Source organism: Rhamphochromis longiceps, linkage group LG11 (genome assembly GCF_057381845.1).
Source record: "Rhamphochromis longiceps isolate RC_006_pf linkage group LG11, R_longiceps_female_GT1.1, whole genome shotgun sequence".
In the NCBI taxonomy this organism is placed as follows: Eukaryota; Metazoa; Chordata; class Actinopteri; order Cichliformes; family Cichlidae; genus Rhamphochromis; species Rhamphochromis longiceps.
Window position 1 is genome coordinate 14,427,328 of NC_140567.1, and position 21,652 is coordinate 14,448,979.

The 21,652-nt window shown below is 40.7% G+C and overlaps 1 protein-coding gene across 6 annotated transcripts in view; it reads left to right on the plus strand.

Moving 5' to 3' along the window:
- trak1a (trafficking protein, kinesin binding 1a) overlaps window positions 1-21,652 on the plus strand; it is a 346,028-nt gene that overhangs the window by 31,131 nt on the left and 293,245 nt on the right. For 4 of the 6 annotated variants that reach the window (XM_085422431.1, XM_085422429.1, XM_085422430.1 and 1 more), the window contains 2 exons: window positions 384-486; window positions 1,677-5,698. In XM_085422431.1, the coding sequence (XP_085278557.1) occupies window positions 384-486; window positions 1,677-2,739 (1,166 nt within the window). In that variant the 3' untranslated portion in view covers window positions 2,740-5,698. Of the gene's footprint in view, window positions 1-383; window positions 487-1,676; window positions 5,699-21,652 lie in introns of those variants that run through there. The other 2 variants (XR_014913746.1, XR_014913745.1) reach the window with 2 other exon arrangements.

Here is a 21,652-nt window from a genome sequence, read left to right on the forward strand (position 1 = left end):
GTTTCATAATTTATAAAAGATCAAAGTGGAATAAACGCATCTTTATGCTTTAGGTATACAAACTGAATATTCAGTCACATCAGATGAGTGTGTGACTGATTCAGCTGCTGCTTCTTGTTGTCGAGGCTCACCCTTAGCAACTACATTTTCACAACCAAGGCTATTAGCTGGGATAGACTTCGAGTTTCTCTAACAGAAACAAGTATACTGGGGGGGCTAATGTTAGCTGGGGCTTTCGCTCGGGTCCTGTACTATGCCCACGGTCTATTTTCTCCACGTTGTTGTTAACATTTTTTTTGCCTCGTTGTGTTTGGTCTATTTTGTGTCAACACTAAAAATCTTCCCCTCTCTTCTTTTTTTCCTTCCCTTCCTTTCTCCTCCAGTTCTTTTCCCAGGGAAGTGTATGTCCCACACTAGCTCCACATATACCTTCACCACCTGCAGGATTCTCCACCCCTCTGATCAGCTGACCACTGCATCCCCCAGGTAAAGAATAAATAAACACATCAACACTTAAATACTTCATTGATAAACCTTTGTCTTTAGCCTGATTTGTGTAATGATAAACAACAGCTGGCAGTCAGACATATTGTTTTGTACTAAATGGCAGACCTGAAGTAGTAGGTAATTGAACGAGCCAGGTTTTCTCTGATTTTCATTCCAGACAGGGCTTCTGTGTTGCCGTAGACCTGGCGCATAACGCTCAATGTCTTGATTGGCTTAACAGGTCATGTGACGAGGAAGAAGAACTGGAGTTGTATCACATGGTTGTTATGGCCGAAGTAGAGCAGACCCATTGAGTGCACCTACTAGTGTGCGCATGGGTGAGGAAATGCATGGTAGTGCATTTCTAAAGATTTGCTGGTGTGTGAAGCAGAATAACTTTGGGGAATTTGCACCGTCTCTCTTTTGTCTGGTCAAACTTAGTGGGCAGCGACTTGTGGGCAGCTGCGTGAGGCAAATTTCACAAGCACTAAACTGTGAAAAAGCTCTGCAAACACAAACATGTCATTTTTAAAAGCTGTGTCCTCTAGTTAGTCACTGGACAGTGTGCTTCTTATTTGCCTCATAAGTTTCCCTGTTAGGAAGCCGCTTTGTAACTAACAAACCTGACATCCAGGAATCCAATCACTGATCCAATCTGATTAAATCTAACTGTGTTATACTCGGTGGAAATAAACTAAGCAAAGAGGTCCATTTTTTTTTTTTTTTGATTGAACAAAGTGTTCTGAGAATTGGCTGAAAGGAGATCACTCACTTTTAATGCTTAAGGTCAGCTTTCATCTTGGAGTCAGTTAGTTTACAGTCTCAGTTTTTCTGGCACTTTTCCTATTAGATAAATGTCACGTGACGGTGTACTCCCTGCAGAGCGGTTAAGGGCTACAAATTGGACTGCTGTGCTTAATGTTTCTTCACCATGTATACGGGGCTTGATTAACTAACTTTCTGTGTGATTAAATTGTTTAATGTGTGAACAATGTGTCAATCAGACTTGATGTTTCTGAGTTTTAAGAGTACAAATCAATGTGCAGACTTGAGCTTAAACTTGTGTGCACGGCTCAGTCTTCCAGAACAGGATAAGATTTAATAGTCATATTAAAGGCTGGTGGTGTCTGTATAATTTTGGTTATGCTTACTCATCATTTTTCTTTTGTTGTCCTTCCATTCCTCTCCAGCCCAGCCATGGCTGCGTGTCAGAGCAGTACCTGCCCGGGCACGCCTTCCCTTACTGCCTCCCCTGTACCCTTCTCAGCCCCACCCACGCCTTCCTACACACCCTGCTGCACACCTCGCCGCCTTTCCCTCTCCCTCTCCCTCGCCGAGTCCTCCACCAACCTTAGGGACTCCACTAAAACCACCAGCACCTCTCTAGGCCTGGTGCGCCTCCTGCTGGAGAATGGAATTTCTGCCTCAGTGTACAACCCACGCAGCTGGGACCGAGGGCTGGATGCTTCGGCAGTGTTGGGAGGGGTTCAAGCACAGAGGTGCACAGAGAGACCGGAGCAGGGTGGAGTCAAGCACCTGGGAAAACGTCCAGACACCCTCCTCCTCCTTCAGCCATCCAGCCCACCCAGCTCACCTCACTCCAAATCGGCTTCCTCGATCGCTACAGGCCCCATGTTTCAGTTCAGCCCTTCCGATGACGACCCGCCGTTCTACGATACCTTCCTCGCTTCTAAGCCGGCTCGTACAATTTTGAGGGAAGTGCTGGGGGAGGCAGAAAGGGAGAAGGAGGGCCAGGTGGACGATGACAACCAAACAGAGATGATCAATCTGCGGCTTGTGGACAAACTGAAGAGTTTTCGCACCCTTTCCCCACATTCTGCTTCAGCTTCATCTGGAAGTACTCTGTTAGGCCCCTTTGGTTCTGCTGGACTGGGGAACAGCGCACTGGGTGGGGGGCTTCCAGGACTGAGGAGGAATCGAAGCTATCCCGCCATGGTGGGGGCCAGCATGGTGATGAAAGACCCAGGAGGCCCCCCCAGCACAGAGATACTCATACCGCATACGATGCAAACCTCACATACACAACAACTCACAGCGCACACACAGGAAACGGGCAAAGTGCAAACAAAAAAGAAGACACTGGTCACAAAAGGCGTGCACGTACCACAGACTCTAAATGCACTGGAAATGGTCACATCGCAGACGATAATACAGAGACACACCAGGCCAAAAGGCGAGGTGGGGGATTCGACCACACACGACCAACACAACGATGAAGAAACCGGGACATAATGGAAGCATTAAGCGCATTACATCATATTACAACACACAGTCTCGCGTATTTTACAGAGCAGTACAGTACTTATGACACGACCACACGTGCACAACCACACACACTCATTTACAAAACAAAACAGCATAAGCAACTACACCGCAGTCATCTCTCCCGGACGAAAAAGGTTAAAAAACAGATGAGTGACACAGTCCAACTACAATTATTCATCTTTCTAAACAGTCATGATAAGTGAGCTGGGATGGAAATACTGGCTAAGAACTGTTACACTGTGTTATACTCATATTCTGTCAGGCCAGACTAATGATGTTGCCTTCTTGTCTGTTGTAACTGCCCAGTATATTGGACATACAGTATACTGTGTCATATAGTATAATATTAAAGGCCCAATCTGGTGCACGTGTCGCCCACGTTACCTGTTTTTGCAGAAAAATGTAACAAATTCTTCTTGATTTATGCAGAAACTGGGGTTCTACACTGTACTGTTGGACTACACAGTCGGTGCATTCACACCACCAGATGTAATCTTTACTTTTAAGATTACACATGGCCATACACCAGATGTAATGTGTATGTCCTATGTAAACCTGCTGATACTACAAACAAGATACTCCTCCAGTTTTTGGCTTTGCTTTCTAACTTTTAACTCGATGTGCAGCCAAGGAGTGTTTGTCGTGTCCAGTCCAGTGTTGCCAAAGACCGTCAGCCAAAGTGAAACTAGAAGAGCTTCAGTTTAGGAACTGGAAGAAAAAAGTTTTGAATGACTGTGATTTCTGCAGTGACGACTCATTAAATGTAATCTGCTCGATATTTAAGTCGCGGTTAGAGACAAAGGCAATCTGACTAAACTAACATACAAACAGTGGTCCTATTAATGTCTTTATTAAAACCTTTCAGATCGTGCTTGTCTCTAATTGTGACAGATGTAATCCAGACTGCATTTTATGAATGCTACTCCTGCATTATGTGTGTGTTGCAATGCAGTGGAGTTAGCTGAAAGCTATGCTACGTAGCAGTGGCCATGGCTCTAGAGATCGAGATTATTTTCTGCCAGCAACCCCTCCCCTCTTTGTAATTTATACTTTCAGAGAGAATCCAGATTGGGGCTTTATGTCCTCTTGCTGTGACTGAATTTTCTTATGTGCCTAAAAACAAACATACTGTATGTCTGTAGAATATGGATCTGCGTTTGTTTTAGTTGATTACTTCATATTTTATGTTGCCTTTATTATTATTATTATTATTATTATTATTATTATTATTAATATTATTATTATTATTGTACGGTATGCAGTAGAGAGGGTACATAAATGTACCTATGCCAATTTAAGGTGTTTGTGGCTCTGTTTTTGTCATTTAAAAAAATTGGGGGGCGTTTGATGCACATGTGAAGGGGGATACAGACCAGGTCTAGATACAGACATCTGCTAAAGCACTGTGACTACAGACCTGCAGAGAACACGAGTACTCCCCCCCCCCCCCCCCAATTTTGGCTCACCTCTGTTTTTGTATTTGTCTAGTCAGCTGGAGGACGACAATGAATGTTGGGTGATTTGATTGAGATTTCGATGCATGAAGTGGTCGATAACATTTTAAGTCCTGCAAAATCCAGATGGAAGCTGCCACATTGCAAAAACCTCTGCAACATGCTAACCACTGAGCTTTCACCGTAAACCAAAGTTATATGCTGGTGAATACTGGGAGGGACCATTGTCGTGCAGGCTTGAAGTTAGTTTCCTTCATTTCTTTTTTTTTTTTTTTTTTTTTTTTTTTTTTGCTCATATTGCATGTGCCCCTTGTAGCAGAATAATTTGCATACATGCTGACACCTTTGTTATTTATTCTGTCAAGCATGCGCAGGAGTAAAAAAGGATTAAAGCAATATTAAACAAGACTTGATTTCTGAATGTAACTGTAAAAAAAAAAAAAGATTTTTAAAAAATGGAGCGACTTGAAATATTCACGCTGGTTTTAACAGCTTGTTGTTTCGTCTGCAACAGTTTCCTGCTGATGGTTTGGTGTCACTGAAGCGGGTCCAGTTGCTGCCGTTTGAACTCACACTTTGATGCTCGCTTATGAAGCAGGGGATTTTTAAGCACATCAACTGTCATATTTTCACCCATCCGATTTGTCAAACAGACTTTCTTTTGTTCATTGCCACTCTGACATTTTGTTGTGCACATTGTTTCCATTAGAGTTCGAGTTTGGGTATTGCACCTGGACCAGTGAGTGTTTAGTGGGATGAATGGATGCTGACCTGCTGTGGTTCTTGATGATTAAATGACTAAACAAGCAAAGGTTTTTTTTGGTGGAGGGGGGGGAAACGGATACTTAGCAATCATTGAAGTATGTGGATTGTAAAAAGTAAGCACATCTGTCATGACAGCTGTTTAAATGAAGGAATTTTGAGGATTTTATTTATTTTGAAATCTCATAAAAGCATTTGGAATCCTTTCATTCATTATATTAATCAGTTTTTTTGGCACTTATATTAAAATCTTAAAAACATTTCCATTTCTAACAGTGGGTAAAAACCCGACAGTACACTGATGCTGCTCAATGCTTCATGGCAGAGCAAGGTGTTTGTCAAAATCAGACCATTTTCAGTATTTAAAAAAACAAATGATAAGACTGAAGAAACAAGGAGATGGCGTGTGTGTGTGTGTGTGTGTGTGTGTGTGTGTGTCAATTCATCTGAATGTAATTTATGACAAACAGTAATCCGCTGTAGGGCCATACATTTGTGTACAGTATGTTGATTTAAGTTCCGTTTGTGTTAACCTCATGAAAGGGAACTATTATTGCATTGTAAATGTATGCAACACAGATAGTCATGCTAACTTGAAAAAAACGAAGAGGCATTTGAGTTGTTTATTTTTGGGTAAAGAGAGGAAAACTGATGAGTTCTATTCTACAGAACTGACTGTACTGTCAAATAAATAAATAAATAAATAAAGACTTTGTTTTGCTTCATTCCATTAAAAGTACACTTTTTTTTTATGTGTCGAATCACAATAAGTCACTTCAAGCTGCTCGACGTTCTAAGGTGAAGAGTAGTGCTGTGTGATTGTGCAAATACCAAGTACATACAGAGCCAATATTACCGACACTAATACTTAATGTTACCTATAAAGGCTGATGGATGCGGTGTAGGGGAGAGTAACGCGTTATCATTTATGAGATCATCAATTTGCAAATTCTGAACACATTTTAATGGCCACATTTTACTTAATAAAACAAAAATCACCTTTCATATTTTCATATATTGAGTGTTAGTGGTTTGGGGACTGGTTGGGGTTGAGGGAGGGGAGGCGAGACAAAGCCACCAGAAATTAGTAATAAATAATGACTACATGCAGAGCGGTGTGTAAACACAGGGCATCATGGGAATCCCCCAGGAGCCAAGGGCTATTGAAGCATAACTGAGGGTGGGTTTAGGGTCACCTGATCCAGCCCTAACTACAAACTTTGTCAAAAATAAACGTTTTAAGCCTAATCTTAAAAGCAGAGAGGGTGTCTGTCTCCTGAATCCAAACTGGGAGTTGGTTTTAAAAAAAGCTGAGGCCTCTGCCTCCCATTACTTTTAAATACCCTAAGAACCATAAGCCAGCAGCCTGGGAGTGAAAAGCTCAATTCGACACATAACTTTACTTAACTTTAGTATAACTACAAAATCTCACCAAAACCCACTAAATTATGCAGAATTATTCACCCCCTGCTTGGACTACAACAGTTTTGTGCATCTGCTGCCAGAGCTCAGCAGCTGGTCCAGGCCTCTCTCATGCATCTCTCTCCACACCTAAGTTGCCAGACCCTTCACTCAAAAAATAACAGCTGCACTCCTTTGACTCTGCTGCCTCGTTTTCTTCTTTATACAAATGAGCGAGCATATTGCCACGAAACGTGTAACACCTTAGAGATCGTCTAGTCAACGGGGTGGAGCCCTTTCATTGTAACTACTTTTTAAGCAATCCACCTGTTTACTAATTTAAGTATTACTGCGGGCATTTCTCCCCATAAATGAACACCAAAGAACAGTAGATGGCACTGAGTTTCTACTGCTTTGGTTCTACTTACAGTTGTATTCCACAGGGTGGCGCTGTCTCTCAGACCCAGAATGGACAGCTGGCATAAACACAAACCACAGCCAAGCCAATAAGCCTTCAGAAAGAAAGTAAACCAGCAATCAAAGATTAAGTGAATGTCTAGTAAACCCACATGTGCTCCTCTTGGCCTCGATAAAGATCAGCAGATCTCTCCCAGGCTTCTTTCTTTAAGGCTGCTTCAGTGATGCTCAGACACACCAGCATAATAAGTTACACCGTCAGTAATAACGAATATTAGAGCAGCCAAAGGAACATGTTCGGGTGTCCTGCAGTAAATATGATGATCCAAACTGAGATGGAAAATGTGACTATGTTAACGTAATGATTTCTTAAAGATCATGGTGGAGGGATCTCAGCCGAGACAGAGCAATCCTGCTCACTGAATGAAAAGAGAGCACAGATGGATGGGGAGCACCGGTTAGTTGTGAGGTGGGCTTTAATGCTTGGAGAAGCAATGGCCGGTGTGTGTGTGTGTGTGTGTTTGTGTGCGCGCTCCCACAGAGGATATGAGAGCATTCTGCAGATCTGAGTCAGCCAGAACATGAACAGATGGAAAAGTAAAGATAAGAAAAGCTTGTGTCGTGATTATATTTGAGTTTAGATTAACAATAGTTGGTTACAGTTCATCATCTGTGGAGGAAGATCAAAGTTACTGCAAACTTAGTGGAAATGATGGAGAAAGCAAAACACCTCCTAAAAACCCAGGCTTCAAACTGACTTGGTGAATCTGTCCTGATGTAAAGTAGCGCCACATCTCCAACTCAATCACGGTGTAATTAACAACAGCTCGGTAAGAACCTCGACTTCAGCAACAGTTCATGTGATCGTAGCTTCAAGAGGCGAATCCTGATGGGGTGAATACTCCAATCTTTTCCACTGTGACAGAAAGCAGAGTACTCAGGCCTCTTCCAGAAACCTCAAACAAACACTACAAAATCAGATAAATATTTTTTTGTGTGATTTGTGATGAAAATGATACGGGCCACTTACTTAGCTTCATCTCTTCCCCTACCAAATTAAATTTGGAAGAAAATGAATCCAAGAGGTGTTGAGTTACTGACTTTTAGCTCACACTTTCACTGGCTGGGAATTTGTACAAGCATGCACCTTTTCCACAAGTGTAGTGTATGCCCTTGGGGTGCAGAGGCATTGCTGTAAAAATATATCATTTAACATAAATGTTTACAGCACATTCAACATCACATTTGTCACAAAAGGCTTAACTGTAACTATATCATATAGGATATGATATACAGTACTGGGCAAAGGTCTTGTGCCACCATTCATTTTATCTAGGAATGTGGGGAATTGTGTTTTTCTATCCAGGTATTGCATGGTGGTTCAAAATCGTACTATTCTGCTTTCATCATTCCATCAGTGTTGATATGATCCAAACACCACTGTCTGAAATGCAGCGGAAATCATGACAGTTACCAGCAAAAATTTCAAATTTGGTTTCATCACTCACTTTATCCCTTTGCTTCCAGCCAACCTCCAACTGAGACAGTTTCTGATGAGGCTTCAGACTCTCAGGTCCTTACTCGCTGTTTTCCTGTTTCTTAAAGAAATGACTGAGACTTTCATCTGCCGTGGATAGCTTTTCAGGCCTTCCCCTTTTTTCTTGTCCTACACTTTACTCAAATTTTCAAGGAAACCAAGCATGCTGACACGCTTGGTTTCTTTTTACTTACTCTTTTGGAATTATCTTGTTGCTATAAAAATACTCTTTTATGCTTTTTAAACTTTTATTTTTGGTATCTTTTATATGTACAAATTAAGAAATTGGAACTAATTATGTATTTTTCTCAAAAGCTGCTGGTAACAAAGTGTCTAAAGATACTTGGTTCTTTGTTAAGTCGTTTGCAGACACAACACTGGTTCATCCCATGAGTTAGGTGCACTTTTAATGATTGATTCATTCATAGGCCACTGTTATATGACTTAACAAACAAGCAGGCAAAGAAAAAAAAAGCAACTACTGAAAATGATCAAATACAAGGCATGGACTGAAAATGTGTGAAAAACAATGTGAAAAGAAAAACTTTGAGAGACCTTCAGAAAGCCTGCAGAACTATTTGAGCAAGAGTTCCTCATTGAAAGAAAGTAAGTTGGGCTCATCAACATAGCACCTTGCTGCAAAGCTTAGACAGTAAACTGAGTACCTCAGTCAAAGACCTTCAAACACTCTAAAGAAGACACATATACAAGTTAATCTCTCTGTTGCCTGACTAAATGTTTATCACTGACTTTGGGTACTTTGAGCCAGAATCACAGAATGCAACAACTGACTCTATGACACCAGTCAGCCAAGTTTTCTTTTAAAAACTCTTCTCAAATTCATTTTGTTTCACGCCACATTTTCCACAGTAGTTTCCCCTCATGACTCATGTTAATTAACCTGAGACAAAACTGGTCCCTCATTCATATTCATATCTGCAGAGTGTGGACACAAAAGTGTAATGCTTCTAATTCTGTAAATATGCTGCAGAAATATACTCCATCCATCCTTTCGCTTCCGCTTTAGAAATATACTCCTTAAACTAATTTGCTGATTTCCCCCCTCCAGCAACTATTTGCTGTATGATCTTAATGTCTTTCCTGTTACGACTTAGTCTGATCACCACATCTGTACAGGTGCTGGGTTGTATTGTCTGCACTGTAACACTAATTTTACACTCCACATATCCCTTGTTCCAGGTTCTTTCACTTTAGAACTTTGTGTTTCCTGTTTGAAAAATAAGGCCCTCCAGGCACCTGTTAAGTCACCAGCAGCAGGAATGTGACCCACTTCCGTTGACTGTGTTTACATGCAGGCACTCACAGGCTGCTAATTGTCTGGTGCTTTCCTCTCTCTCTCATTAACACAGTGATGAGTTGGAAGCAAGAACTGCAATCAAGCATTTGTGATAACTGGCAACGAGTCTTTCACAGTTACTGGGAAAGAAATTTATACACAAATATTTGTGTATGTGTTTGTCTTAAAGTTCCAGATTGAAGCTGAGAAAAGTATAACAGCAACTAGACAGAAACAGTGGTAACCTACCTGGTGTGGCAAGTTTTGAAGCTCATTTATGGTTTGTCCCCACTTTGACTACCTCACTTCAACCCCTTTTTTTTAGCCATTCAGAAGTCGCCCTGCTGTGTGTTTTGGGTTATTGTGCTCCTGCCAATAACCCAAGTGTGCTTTAGCTTTAAGTTGTGAAGTGATGGCAGGAAATTGTCCTTCATGGTCCCATCAGTTATGACATGTTGTTGACAAATGAACCTAATATGCATCTATTTGGACTGACAGTGAACCTGTCAAAATGACTCCAGCTTGCCAGATCTTCTTCCTGTGAGTTACCAAAATTCTGCTACTTGCTTGTTTACAGTAGGTACTGTAGGCAGCATATGTACGCTAAGTACATATGCTAGTAATATAAAAAGTCTCATATTAGGTTACTAATCATTACTCAAAAATACCATTAGATTAGATAATAGTTTGGAACAGCACTGACACAAACAAACAGTGTCAGAATGATGAGGTTAATGTGGTTCCTGCCCATCTGTAATATTACTAGGAAGTGTTAAATTAGCAGAATAACAGAATTTTTGTGTTTGAATGTGTTATGTTTCTCTTAAAGTACTGCACTGAAGCCTACCTTACCAATTCCATAAGATAAGGTAATGAAATGTGGCACCAAGTTTAAAAAGCACATGACATAAACGGGTCACGGCTTCAACAGCAGTCGTGGAGAGAGGTGAGAGAAAGGACCCAAGTGCAGGCACCGACAAAGGACTTATTGCGAGTGAACCTTTATGAAGATTGTTTAAATAAATATTACAAGTCTATGCAAATTCACAACCCTAACAACATAACCGCTATAAAAATGTAACTTTTGTACCACCATATTTTCACATACTTACATTTAAAAGTGTATTCGTCTCCCGGTTTATCTTGTGCCGCCATCGTTACGTGAATGAAGTTGTTCTGGGCTGGCAAGCTATCGAGCCGGTGGGGTGACAGACGTCACCGAAAACGTTCCATGCACTTTTGCAAATATGCAATATCTTGACAAACAAAGCAGATATTTGAAGTTTACACACCCACATTCTCGCCTGAAAATATGTTAAAAGTTTATTTTGTGACCCAGAAAGATTAATAAGAGTAATTTTAAAACTTAGTAGCGGCCGCCATTAGCCGGAAACTGGAGCTTGGCTGGGCCGCGCTATGAATTCTGGGATATGGTGGGCCACGAAGGACACACCCGACCCATCCTTCAAATTCGGAAAAAGGAGCACGCATTTGTCGGCTGCATTCGGAGGGGTCTACGAATTTGGACAGCCTTCGGCGCGTCGCTGTGACGTAATCGGTCTACAAATGCGGCCTCAGGAGGATGCAGCCCATGAATTTGGACACGACATTTATTTACAGTAAGGAAATGAGAAACAAACACAAGCAGAACATAGCAATGACTAGACTAAAGCAGAAACCTAAACTAGGAGAAAATAAAAGGACTCAGAGGAACAAAAACATGAGATATAGAATACAGACATAGCTGGACTGGCCATCGGGCATACCGGGCATTTGCCCGGTGGGCCGCTGGCGATTTTTTGTTTTTATGGGCCGATGGATTTTTTTTTTAATTTTTTTTTTAGGAAGGGTATATATAATGAAAGGTGTTGGATTGGCCAATTGGTCATGATTGACTCTGGGCTGGACCAATTACAGCCGAGGAGGCCGGATGCACCCGCCCCCCTGTTTAGCAATCACGTGATTTTCGCGCATTGCATGCCGGGAACTCGTGGCAAAACAATCCAAGTACCGCATCAAATGCAAGAATTTGCAGCACCGCAAAACGTTCATTCTCCGGTTCCAATACCTTCTTGTTTTTTCTTTGCCGCACAAAAAAGGAATGTACAGAACAAAAGGAGAACAATGCCGGTCCGTACAAAGACAGACTCGACGAAAAGACAAAGAAAAGATACGAGGAAAAATCAAAGGAGTGAAAGGGTCAGACCCTTACGAGCACACAGAGGGACAAAAGACGTTAGCGTTAACTTTCACCACGCTCAGATTTATAATTATACGGTTCTTGGAGTGAGTGCATACACTCATGAAGTTTAGTAACTTCAGGTCACTGCAACAAGCCCAGGTACAGTTTACCGACGGATGGGTACAGGACCTTGAAATGCACCGTGTAGAACGAAAGACCATCGTACGAACAAAGGTAAGTTTACCAGTCTCACAAATTGTCGTCATAAATACACATTCGTTAACCGTTTATTAATATAACCTTTGAGCTCAACGGTAATTAATTAGTAGTGGAAATAATTTCTGGCAGCATTACAGAAATGTAGCAGTGACAATAATACTGTATGCTGTAATCGCACTGGACAATTAGTGATACAAAACAACTGTTTTATCCTGTGAATAAAAGTATATGTTTTTGTCAATGTACCATAATAACAGAAGCGAAACGCAATATTGTGTCAGGACAATTTACTATTTATGCACAATAAATAAAGGAGCATAGCGCGACAATTTCTGTTCAGCGCCAGACTTGCTTGTAACCTATATCACCAATTATGTTAAGAAAAAGGACGTATTAACTACTACAAAACTCTGATCTTTGTGGGAATGCTTGGAGCAGACTAACATGTGAGCTGGAGTGTTCTGGGACGTTATATTTGGTATATCCAGACCATCCGTCGGCTCTTACTTCGGAAACATGGCTTAAAAAATTTCTCTTCAACTACGTAATCCGATAAAAAAAAAAACTATCTCTTTACCCGTCGGCTTTCCATGGCTGTCATGCAACCAGCTATTGCAGTTAATAATACAACAGCTTCTTGGCATTTTTTGGGTTTCTTTTTATCGCTAGTACCTCTTGCCACAAGTTCCCAGAATCCTTTGCGGTTTTACCCCTGAATGACGTCACATTTTCAATCTTTATCCTGGTGGGCCGGTCTCTAGTCAAAATGCCCGGGCCAATTTTTTGTCCCAGTCCAGCCCTGAATACAGAACCTAAAGACAGACAACAAGGAACCTAGAGCCTGGAATATGAATTAAACATAGCGGGATAACAAGCAGAAGAAACACAGACAGACCAGCAACAAACAGAAGAAAAGACAGGGCTTAAATACACAGGCAGTAACGAGGGAGTGAGAAACAGGAGGGAAACACAGCTGGGACTAATCAGACTTAACGAGACAAAGGAAGCAAAGCAGAACACAATGACAAAAAATACAGACTGTCAAAGTCGAACAGGAAGCATAACACAGAGACATGGACTTGACACTGAGACATAGAGACAAGAACTGTGGGACACGGAAACAGGCACAGACATAACAGGGAACACAGTGAAGGCACTTAACCAGAACCTAAAGACTAGAAATCTGGAGATACTAAAGAACTTAATTTTTTAAATAAAAGCCTCTTAAATTTGTCATTTTCCCCACTGTGGTGTTGAAAAGTATTTTCCTGCATTATCAGTAGTCTGGAATTCTAGTTTCGTGATAACCCCGGTCCAGGTTATGTAGAGTCTTTGTAATAGTAGCTCTGTCCGACACATGCTGAGACATTAGCTTCATTTATTTAGGTTGATAACATTATGTATGCAATAACTGCTATATTAATAATCATAACAATCATACTGCTGTATCTTTTTAGAGTATTTCCACACTGTTATGTAATCACTGTAATATTCGTATTGTTTGAGAGAATATGACCACAAAATATCTTCCCTCCGTTTGTTCACCAGCAGCATCCTTCATGTGATTAGCAGCTGATCCAGAGGCAACAACAAAATGAGGGTTAATGTCTTCCTCTTCTGTGTGAGGCAGGTCTTCTTCCTTGCTTGCACCAGTTATTACAGTTTCACTGTGACATTTTTAACTTTAACAACATTTAAATCATATTATTAAAATTTGCCAGACAGCAAATTGAATCAACTCAAATGAAATAGAATTGCATTTCTCTCAGTCTGCTTGGGACACAAACGTTAGCTGACATTTACTCCTGACACCCTTTGAATGCTTGCACAACAAAAATGATTTCACAAAGACTGAATCACAATTAAATAGCGACACAACACCTAAACAAAAGCATGATAGAGTGCCACCGTCCGTGTCATGCTGAAGCCTCTATTCCGGGATGCAATCGGCCTACATTTCTCAGCATTGATAAAAAAAAAAAAGGCTAAATCTTTAAACATCATTTGCAAAAATCTGATTTTGTCAAACCTACAAAGTCAGAAAGCAAGGGAATAAAGTGGAAATTTACACAACTTTTATTTACTCAATCTGAAACTATTTTAGTGATTTAAGTCTTGTTGTCGCCACCTATATATGCTGGACCCTGTTTTGCTGCCAAAACAACCCTGACCCGTTGAGGCATGGGCTCCACTAGACTCCTGGCACCAGGATTTTAGCAAGGGATTCTTTAAGTCTTGCAAGTTGCAACTTGGGGCCTCCATGGATTGGACTTGTTTGTCCAGCACATCCCACAGATGCTCGATTGGATTGAAATTTGGGGAATTTGGAGGCCAAGTCAACAACTCAAACTCTCTGTTGTTGTCACGGTCTGGCTGGCAGACCATGGGGATGTGGGGAAAGGAGGACCCAAAACGCAGACTCTGCGATGCCAACAGTGCTCTTTATTTACAGTGAAAGGCTGTAAACACAATAACTCCCCGTTGCTCCCTTGAACCCCGTGTGCGTGCTTCCCTCCGACGTCTGTGCTCGTGCTCCCCGCTGTTGTGTTTCCGCACACCCCGTGCGTGCTGCCTTTCTGGACCACTCTTCCTCCTGCAGGGAAACCATAGAAGCAGCCGTCAACACTAACCCTCAGCGGGCATATACAAACAGCACAGACATATGCTGACACACTAACTTGGTACAATAACTCAATAATCCCACACCAGTGGGAGCTCCAACACTCTCCTAAGTAGCTCCCCCGACGAGCCCTGATCACCAACAGGTGTGGCAGGAACTTCAGGTGTGGCCAATCCTTTCGCAGGGCCACACCCATCAGGCCTGCAGGTGGCTGTGCTCCATCCTCCAGCCACACCCGCAGACATACACACGTACACACCCACACCCTGCCTATACGCCTATACATACGAGTGGGACACAGACTAACACAGCATTGTGCAGAAAAACACACACATCACCAAATAATAATAATAATAATAACAACAACAACAGTCAAAACTGCTCACGGACCCCCGAGTCCTCCAGAGCCGGGTCCGTGACAGTTACCATTACTGATTCATTTCTACTTTGTGTCAGGGGACATTATCCTACTGAAAGAGGCCACGGACATTACAGATACCGTAAGGGTGTGCATGGTCTGCAACAATCAAATGTGTATTTCACATGTTAAAAGTACCCAAGGTGCATTTAACATGTGACCCAAGGTTTCCCAGCTGAACATTGCCCACATGCATCCCCGGCATGCTTCCTTCTCATAGTGCATCCTGTTGTTGATTCCCAGGTAAGCAACATACACACACCCGGCAGCTGAGCAGCTTCTGTAGGTTTAATGTGTGGGTGTCCCGGTACTTCTGTCCAAACAGAGTATGCTTATGTGTCCATAACACATTAAAGAGCCGACTGACACAAGTCTCCAAAGCCGACTGCTTAGGAGACTTTACAGATTAAATAAAAATAATGGCTAGTTATCAGTTATTAATATTTAGGTTTATGCATGTTTAAGTAATGTCCCTAAACGTCTAAAATATCTAACAGTTGCAAAGAGAGAACAGGAGCCAAAACTTTGTTTATTTTGACTGATTTTGATAATTGTAAGAGATGTGTCAGAAAAAAAAACCTCTTTTAATGTTGATTCAGTAGCAAACAAATGCTCATAAAGATTGCCCATAACTATTTATGTTCAACAAATATTACTCATTATCTGTGACCTTTAATAAATTGCGTCAGAAGGTCAGATCTTTTTTTTTTTTTTTAGCTTTATCACAGCACTGATTCTTTGCTTTACTTGTTAACTGATGTTACATTTCCCTTGAGTCATGATTACCCATGGCTTGTTTGACATCTGTCATTTACATGCACTCACGTATGCAAACTTTCTATTGCAGGCGTTATTCAGCAAAACACACCGCGGGTGGCAATTGTAAGAAACGGAAAGATGATTCATGCTGATGTACAGCGAGGATGTAAGCTGATTTCACGAGTTTACTTTGGGCCACCAGGATGTAACTGGTTTATGTTTGAAAACTTGATGAGGTTTTTAATCTAGGAATGTGACAGTGGTGACATTTCCAGTGCAAAGCTATATTTAGCAGACCCTGCTCGTATCACCTGCGTCATCAGAAGGATGTAGAACAAGATGACATGACATGAAAAAGGAGATGGCACTGTTATTTATTTGTGTGCATCTCTGTGCGTGAGTGAAGAGGATTATGTTTGTCAGAATGATTTAGACATTTATTAAATACAGTACTACTTAAAGTGGGATACAGACGAAAGGTTGAAAAATGAAATTCAGTTTTGGTCTGTTAATGCAAGAAGCTTTTTGCCCGTGCCTAAAAAAATAAATATGTATTGTGTGGAGGAAGCATGCAAAAATAAGATATTGCATCTTAAGTGAATCTGACAGAACAGTTATGAGAAAGGCATCAGTACCAGCATTATATAAACATAAGTGTATTTGCAGCAATATGCAAGCAGTCACATTTAGAGTAAGTGAAACACATTAACTTGTCTTTTCTTTCCTTTTTACACTTGAACACTTGTTAATCATTGCGACGTAGTTTTATGGGTTTATGTGCTTTGCATTTTTTCAAGTACACATGAAGACATAAACTTTTAATATTAAATAGTCTCAGAAGGAGGTTTTTTCCCCCCCTTTGGTAAAAACCATCAAGATTTGTCTCTATGGCTCTCATGCAAATGTCCCACAATAACCCAGCCAAGGTCACACATTAGCGTCTGCTGTTACAGTATGATGACAAGACTGCCAGGTCACATTGATGTCCCTTGGCAGCAGCTACACAAGTCTGATATGACAAAAAAGAAAATAAACACTATAGATGCTGCACACAAGTCTGCAGGACTGACTCAAATCAGAGTAAAACAAGTTTCATGCCTTTGAAATTAAACCTCAGGAAGCTGTAACTGTGCTACTGTGAAACTGTTACGTTGCCGTATTTTTGTTACAGTTTCTTGCTGTATTTTTTAAAGATTACTTTACGTTGCTGTGCGCAAAATAAAGTAGTGGGAACTTACAGGATCAGATATAAAAATGACCATATTCTCCTGTAAGATTGTACATGATCATTAGTTTTTCTGTTTTCACACAGAACGAGACATTACAGAATGTAATGCATTTATACGGAAATCTGTTAAAGTCAGGATATTGATCATTTAAATGAGGGGTGTCAAACATAAGGCTGGGGGGCCAGAATTGACCAGCAAAGACTCCAATCCACCCCACTGAATCGCTTTATGAAGGAGGGCGCAAATTTTAGCCTTTTAACTGCATTTTCTGAAATGTTGCTACAGTCATATTATGCAACTTGATTAAGTAACAGAAACATAATGAAATGACAGAAAACGTTTTCAGTAAGAAAAACACTGTTGGGAATTAAGAAAAATTCATTTTATATTTACAGACAATCTGAGCATTGAGCTGCCGGCAGTATTCCTGCAATATTTCTTTCAACCTAACCCCACTGAGTAATTCTGACCGATTTCTTTCACTTACTACAGCAGCATTTCTTTATCATGTAGAAAAACTGGGATGTATGATTGAAATTGATCTTCTATTCCTTATATTAAGAAATCTCAATGTAACTACTACAGTTTGTAGTTGAGCTTCTTTAGACTGACAGGAAAAGGAGTTTCACTGGGTGAGCCTTGAGCCAACCATTGTGATATGGCGCTATATAAATAAAACTAAACTGAGAGATCAAAGTCGGCTGTATGTTGCTCAAAACATAAACTCGAAGGTATCCAGCAGTTACTTGATATAGGCAAACCTGCTAGTTTCTGAGCTTTCACAAGCTGTCATTGTTTCCCAGTGCATAATGTTTTTCACATTGATCTAAACTGTACATCACAAATGGACTTAACAAGAGCTTAATGGTATTTTTTTAAAATCATTTTATCAGCACCAACATGCAACAAACAGCAAAGTGTGAAATCAAAACGGGTTTTATATCTTAGATCCTTAAAAATAGCCACACTTTGCTTTGATTACAGCTGGGCACACTCTTGGCATTCTCTCGATGAGCTTCACAAGGTACCTGAAATGGTTTTCCAACAGTCTTGAAGGAGTTCCCAGAGATGCTGAGCACGTGTTGGTCCTTTTGCCTTCACTCTGTGGTCCAGCTCATCCCAAACCATCTTGATAGGATTTAGGTCAGGTGACTGTGGAGGCCAGGCCAACTTGCGCAGCACTCCATCACTTTCCTTCTTGGTCAAATAGTCCTTACAAGCCTGGAGGTGTGTTTGGACTCATTGTCTTGTTGAAAAATAAAAAATGATGATCCAACTAAATCCAAACTGGATGGGATAGCATGATGCTGTGGTAACCATGCCGGTTCAGTGTGCCTTCAATTCTGAATAAATCTCCAACCGTGTCACCAGCAAAGCACCTCCACGCCATCAAACCTCCTCCTCCATGCTTCACGGTGGGAACCATGCATGTAGAGACCATGCATTCATCTTTTCTACATTGTACAAAGACACAGGGAGTGGAAACAAAGATCTCAAATTTGGACTCATCAGACCAAAGCACAGATTTCCACTGGTCTAATGCCCATTCCGTCTGTTTCTTAATCCTAAACAAATCTCTTCTGCTTGTTGCTTTGTCTTAGTAGTTTCTTAGCAGCTATTTGACCACAAAGACCTGATTCACAGTCTCCTCTGAACAGTTGATGTGGAGATGTGTCTGCTACTGGAACTCTGTGTTGCATTTATCTGGGCTCTGCTCTGTGGTATGTTGTTAACTTGCGATTTCTGAGACTGGTGAATGTATCCTCAGCAGCAGAGGTGACGCTTGGGCTCTTTTTTCCTGGGGCCGTCCTCATGTGAGCCAGTTTCATAGTAGTGCTTGATGGTTTTTGCGACTGCACTTGAGGACACATTTAGAGTTTTAGCAATTTTCTGGACTGACTGACCTTCAATTCATGTAACGATGGACTGTCGTTTGTCTTTATTTAGTTGATTGGTTCTTGCCATGAAATGAATTCTAACAGTTGTCCATTAGGACTGTCAGCTGTGTGCCTGACCTCTGCACAACATGACTGATGGTCCCAATCCCATCAAGAAGACAAGAAATTCCAGAAACAAACCCTGACCAGGCACACCTGTGAAGTGAAAACCATTTCAGGTGACTACATCATGAAGCTCACTGAGACAAGGCCAAGGGTTTGCAGCACTGTCTATGAAGCAACAGGTGGCTACTTTGAGGAATCTAAATTATATGACATATTTATTTATCAATTTTTCCTTTGCTGCATAATTCCATATATTATGCTTCATATATTTAATGTCTTCAGTGTGTATCTACAATATAGAAAGTAGTAAAAATAGAGAAAAAGTATTAAATGAGAAGGTGTATCCAACCTTTTGACTGGTAGTGCATATTTATTAAGATTTATCAGAAATCACTCTTAATGGAAAATGTATTTTCGGCTTGCTGACTAAAGTAAACATAATTAGCACACCACTACACGAGCTTTCCTTTTACCTTGCAGCGAGGCCAGCATAGTGCCTAATATAACAAATCAACAATGACAAAGTGATAGTTTTATTATTACTCTACCGTCTCACACAGATTTTCATATCAACCATCTGTATGTCACATTTATGAATGAAGCTTGTTGGCTTTCTTATCTGTTCACCTTTATGGCCAGCTGGATATCAAAAGGGCCTGGCTGATCTGTGTACTTTACACACACTGGGGCCACATCTTACTCATTTGAACTGATGTTTTATGATTCCCACCTTCTGCAGTTGCTGACTAATGTCTTTATGGCCACTTTCAATAGCCAACGCACAAAAAAACAAAAGGAAAGCCCGATGGAAGGAAGACGAGATTGTGTGCCTAAAATACACACACACTGCTAATCTATTTTCTATAGAGTGCTACTTTTTAATTTTACAAATGTTGAATAATGCTGCTTTTAACATTGCACTGATTTTAATGAGCTAATAGCAAAACACAAAAAATTCTTTGAAATCCAAATGCAACCTTTCCATTCACTTTAATAAGAGTCTGTTGACATCTTATATATTGCTACGCCAGAAACACACACTATTCTGCATTTTGTGATATGAGGCTTAGTTTTTTCTTTGCATAAGGCAATAGCTCCAAGACCTATACATCTATATTAATTCTTGGGCTCTGCAGCCCTTGTTGCGGTATTTGCCTGATGCATTGTGGCATTGTGATTTGCATTTTCAGGACACTGGAATCTAATTTAAAGCGACATATCGAATAAAAAACATCCAAAGAGTAACTACTGAGCAGCGGGAGGCCTAATCAATTTAAGGCCTCCCCTTAAGAGAAATACCTCCTCCTCTTTTAAAGAGATTGTGCAAATATGTGTGTATCCAACCATTAAAAAAATGTTTCCACTTTCATTTAGTCAGAAATCCTCAAAACTACAAGAGCGAAGAAAAAACTCAGGCCCTTATTTAAACGTGTGTCCTCGTCACAGCACACATGACATCATCTGCTACGCAATTCATAAGGACCAGACGTCAGCATACTCACGCAGGCATCGTAAAAGGATACATTCGTATATACACAGATTAGCAAATTCCTACATTTATAAAATAATATGCTCATGGAAAAGAAAGTGAGTCACAACAAATACAAACTTCTGTGTGCCTGTGCTGCTTTCACTCTTCAGTACGACCACTTGACTTTGAGCTCATGACAGTGGTTAGTATGCAAAGGCACGCCATTTTGCTAATCAGGACTGCTCGGATCATGAGTGGACTCTTCATCTCCATCTGTCACTGCAAAACAGGGTGGGTCAAAAACCACAGTCTGCATTAGGCTCTCCCATTATGTCTCTGCTACACTGCACGGCTTCACTTTGTATGACCCGGAGAGTGTTATTGTTTCTTTCTGTGCACTGGTGAGCAGAATTTCTTGTACTTCTGCAAATTATGAAGCTGCATATTTTTCACTCATGGTTTAATCAAACATGTTCATTAGTTATTCTTGGGGGAGCTGCCCTTAAATCAGAAGTATCCAAATACTTCAGATCAGTGAAGAGTGTTTGAATTTTAATATCATTTGGAAATTAATCGTTAAAAGACACACCACTGAAGCGTCAGACTCTAGAGTCAAAACTCACTATATGAATTACAAGCATGACTGTATGAAGTGAAACTTTAACATCTGACATGTGATAGAGAGACCTGTTTTTTGGTATCAAGTGGATATATATTTTTCACTCTTTACACCTAAAATTCAAACAAAATACACCCTATAATAAACACAACAGTCACCATGATGTGCGTGCAAAAGCCTTTTTTGAAATCTTGGCACCTCATTTAGTCAAAACAAAGTGGATATCTTGTCAGATATACAGCTACATGAGCTGAACACTCATGCTGGAGTTGTTTTTTTTCTGCACAATTATCATTAATCTTCAACATCAATAATGTGATCTACGACTCACCTGTGCCACTAATAACCCGACTCCATCATGCGGCTCCCTGATCGATCAGCGGGTTTGTTCTTGTCAGCAGGGCAGTGCTTGTGATTATTAATGGGAGCTCATAACCATACGCATCAAAAGGATCAAAGATTAAAGAAAAAAATCGGTTTAGTGAATGATAG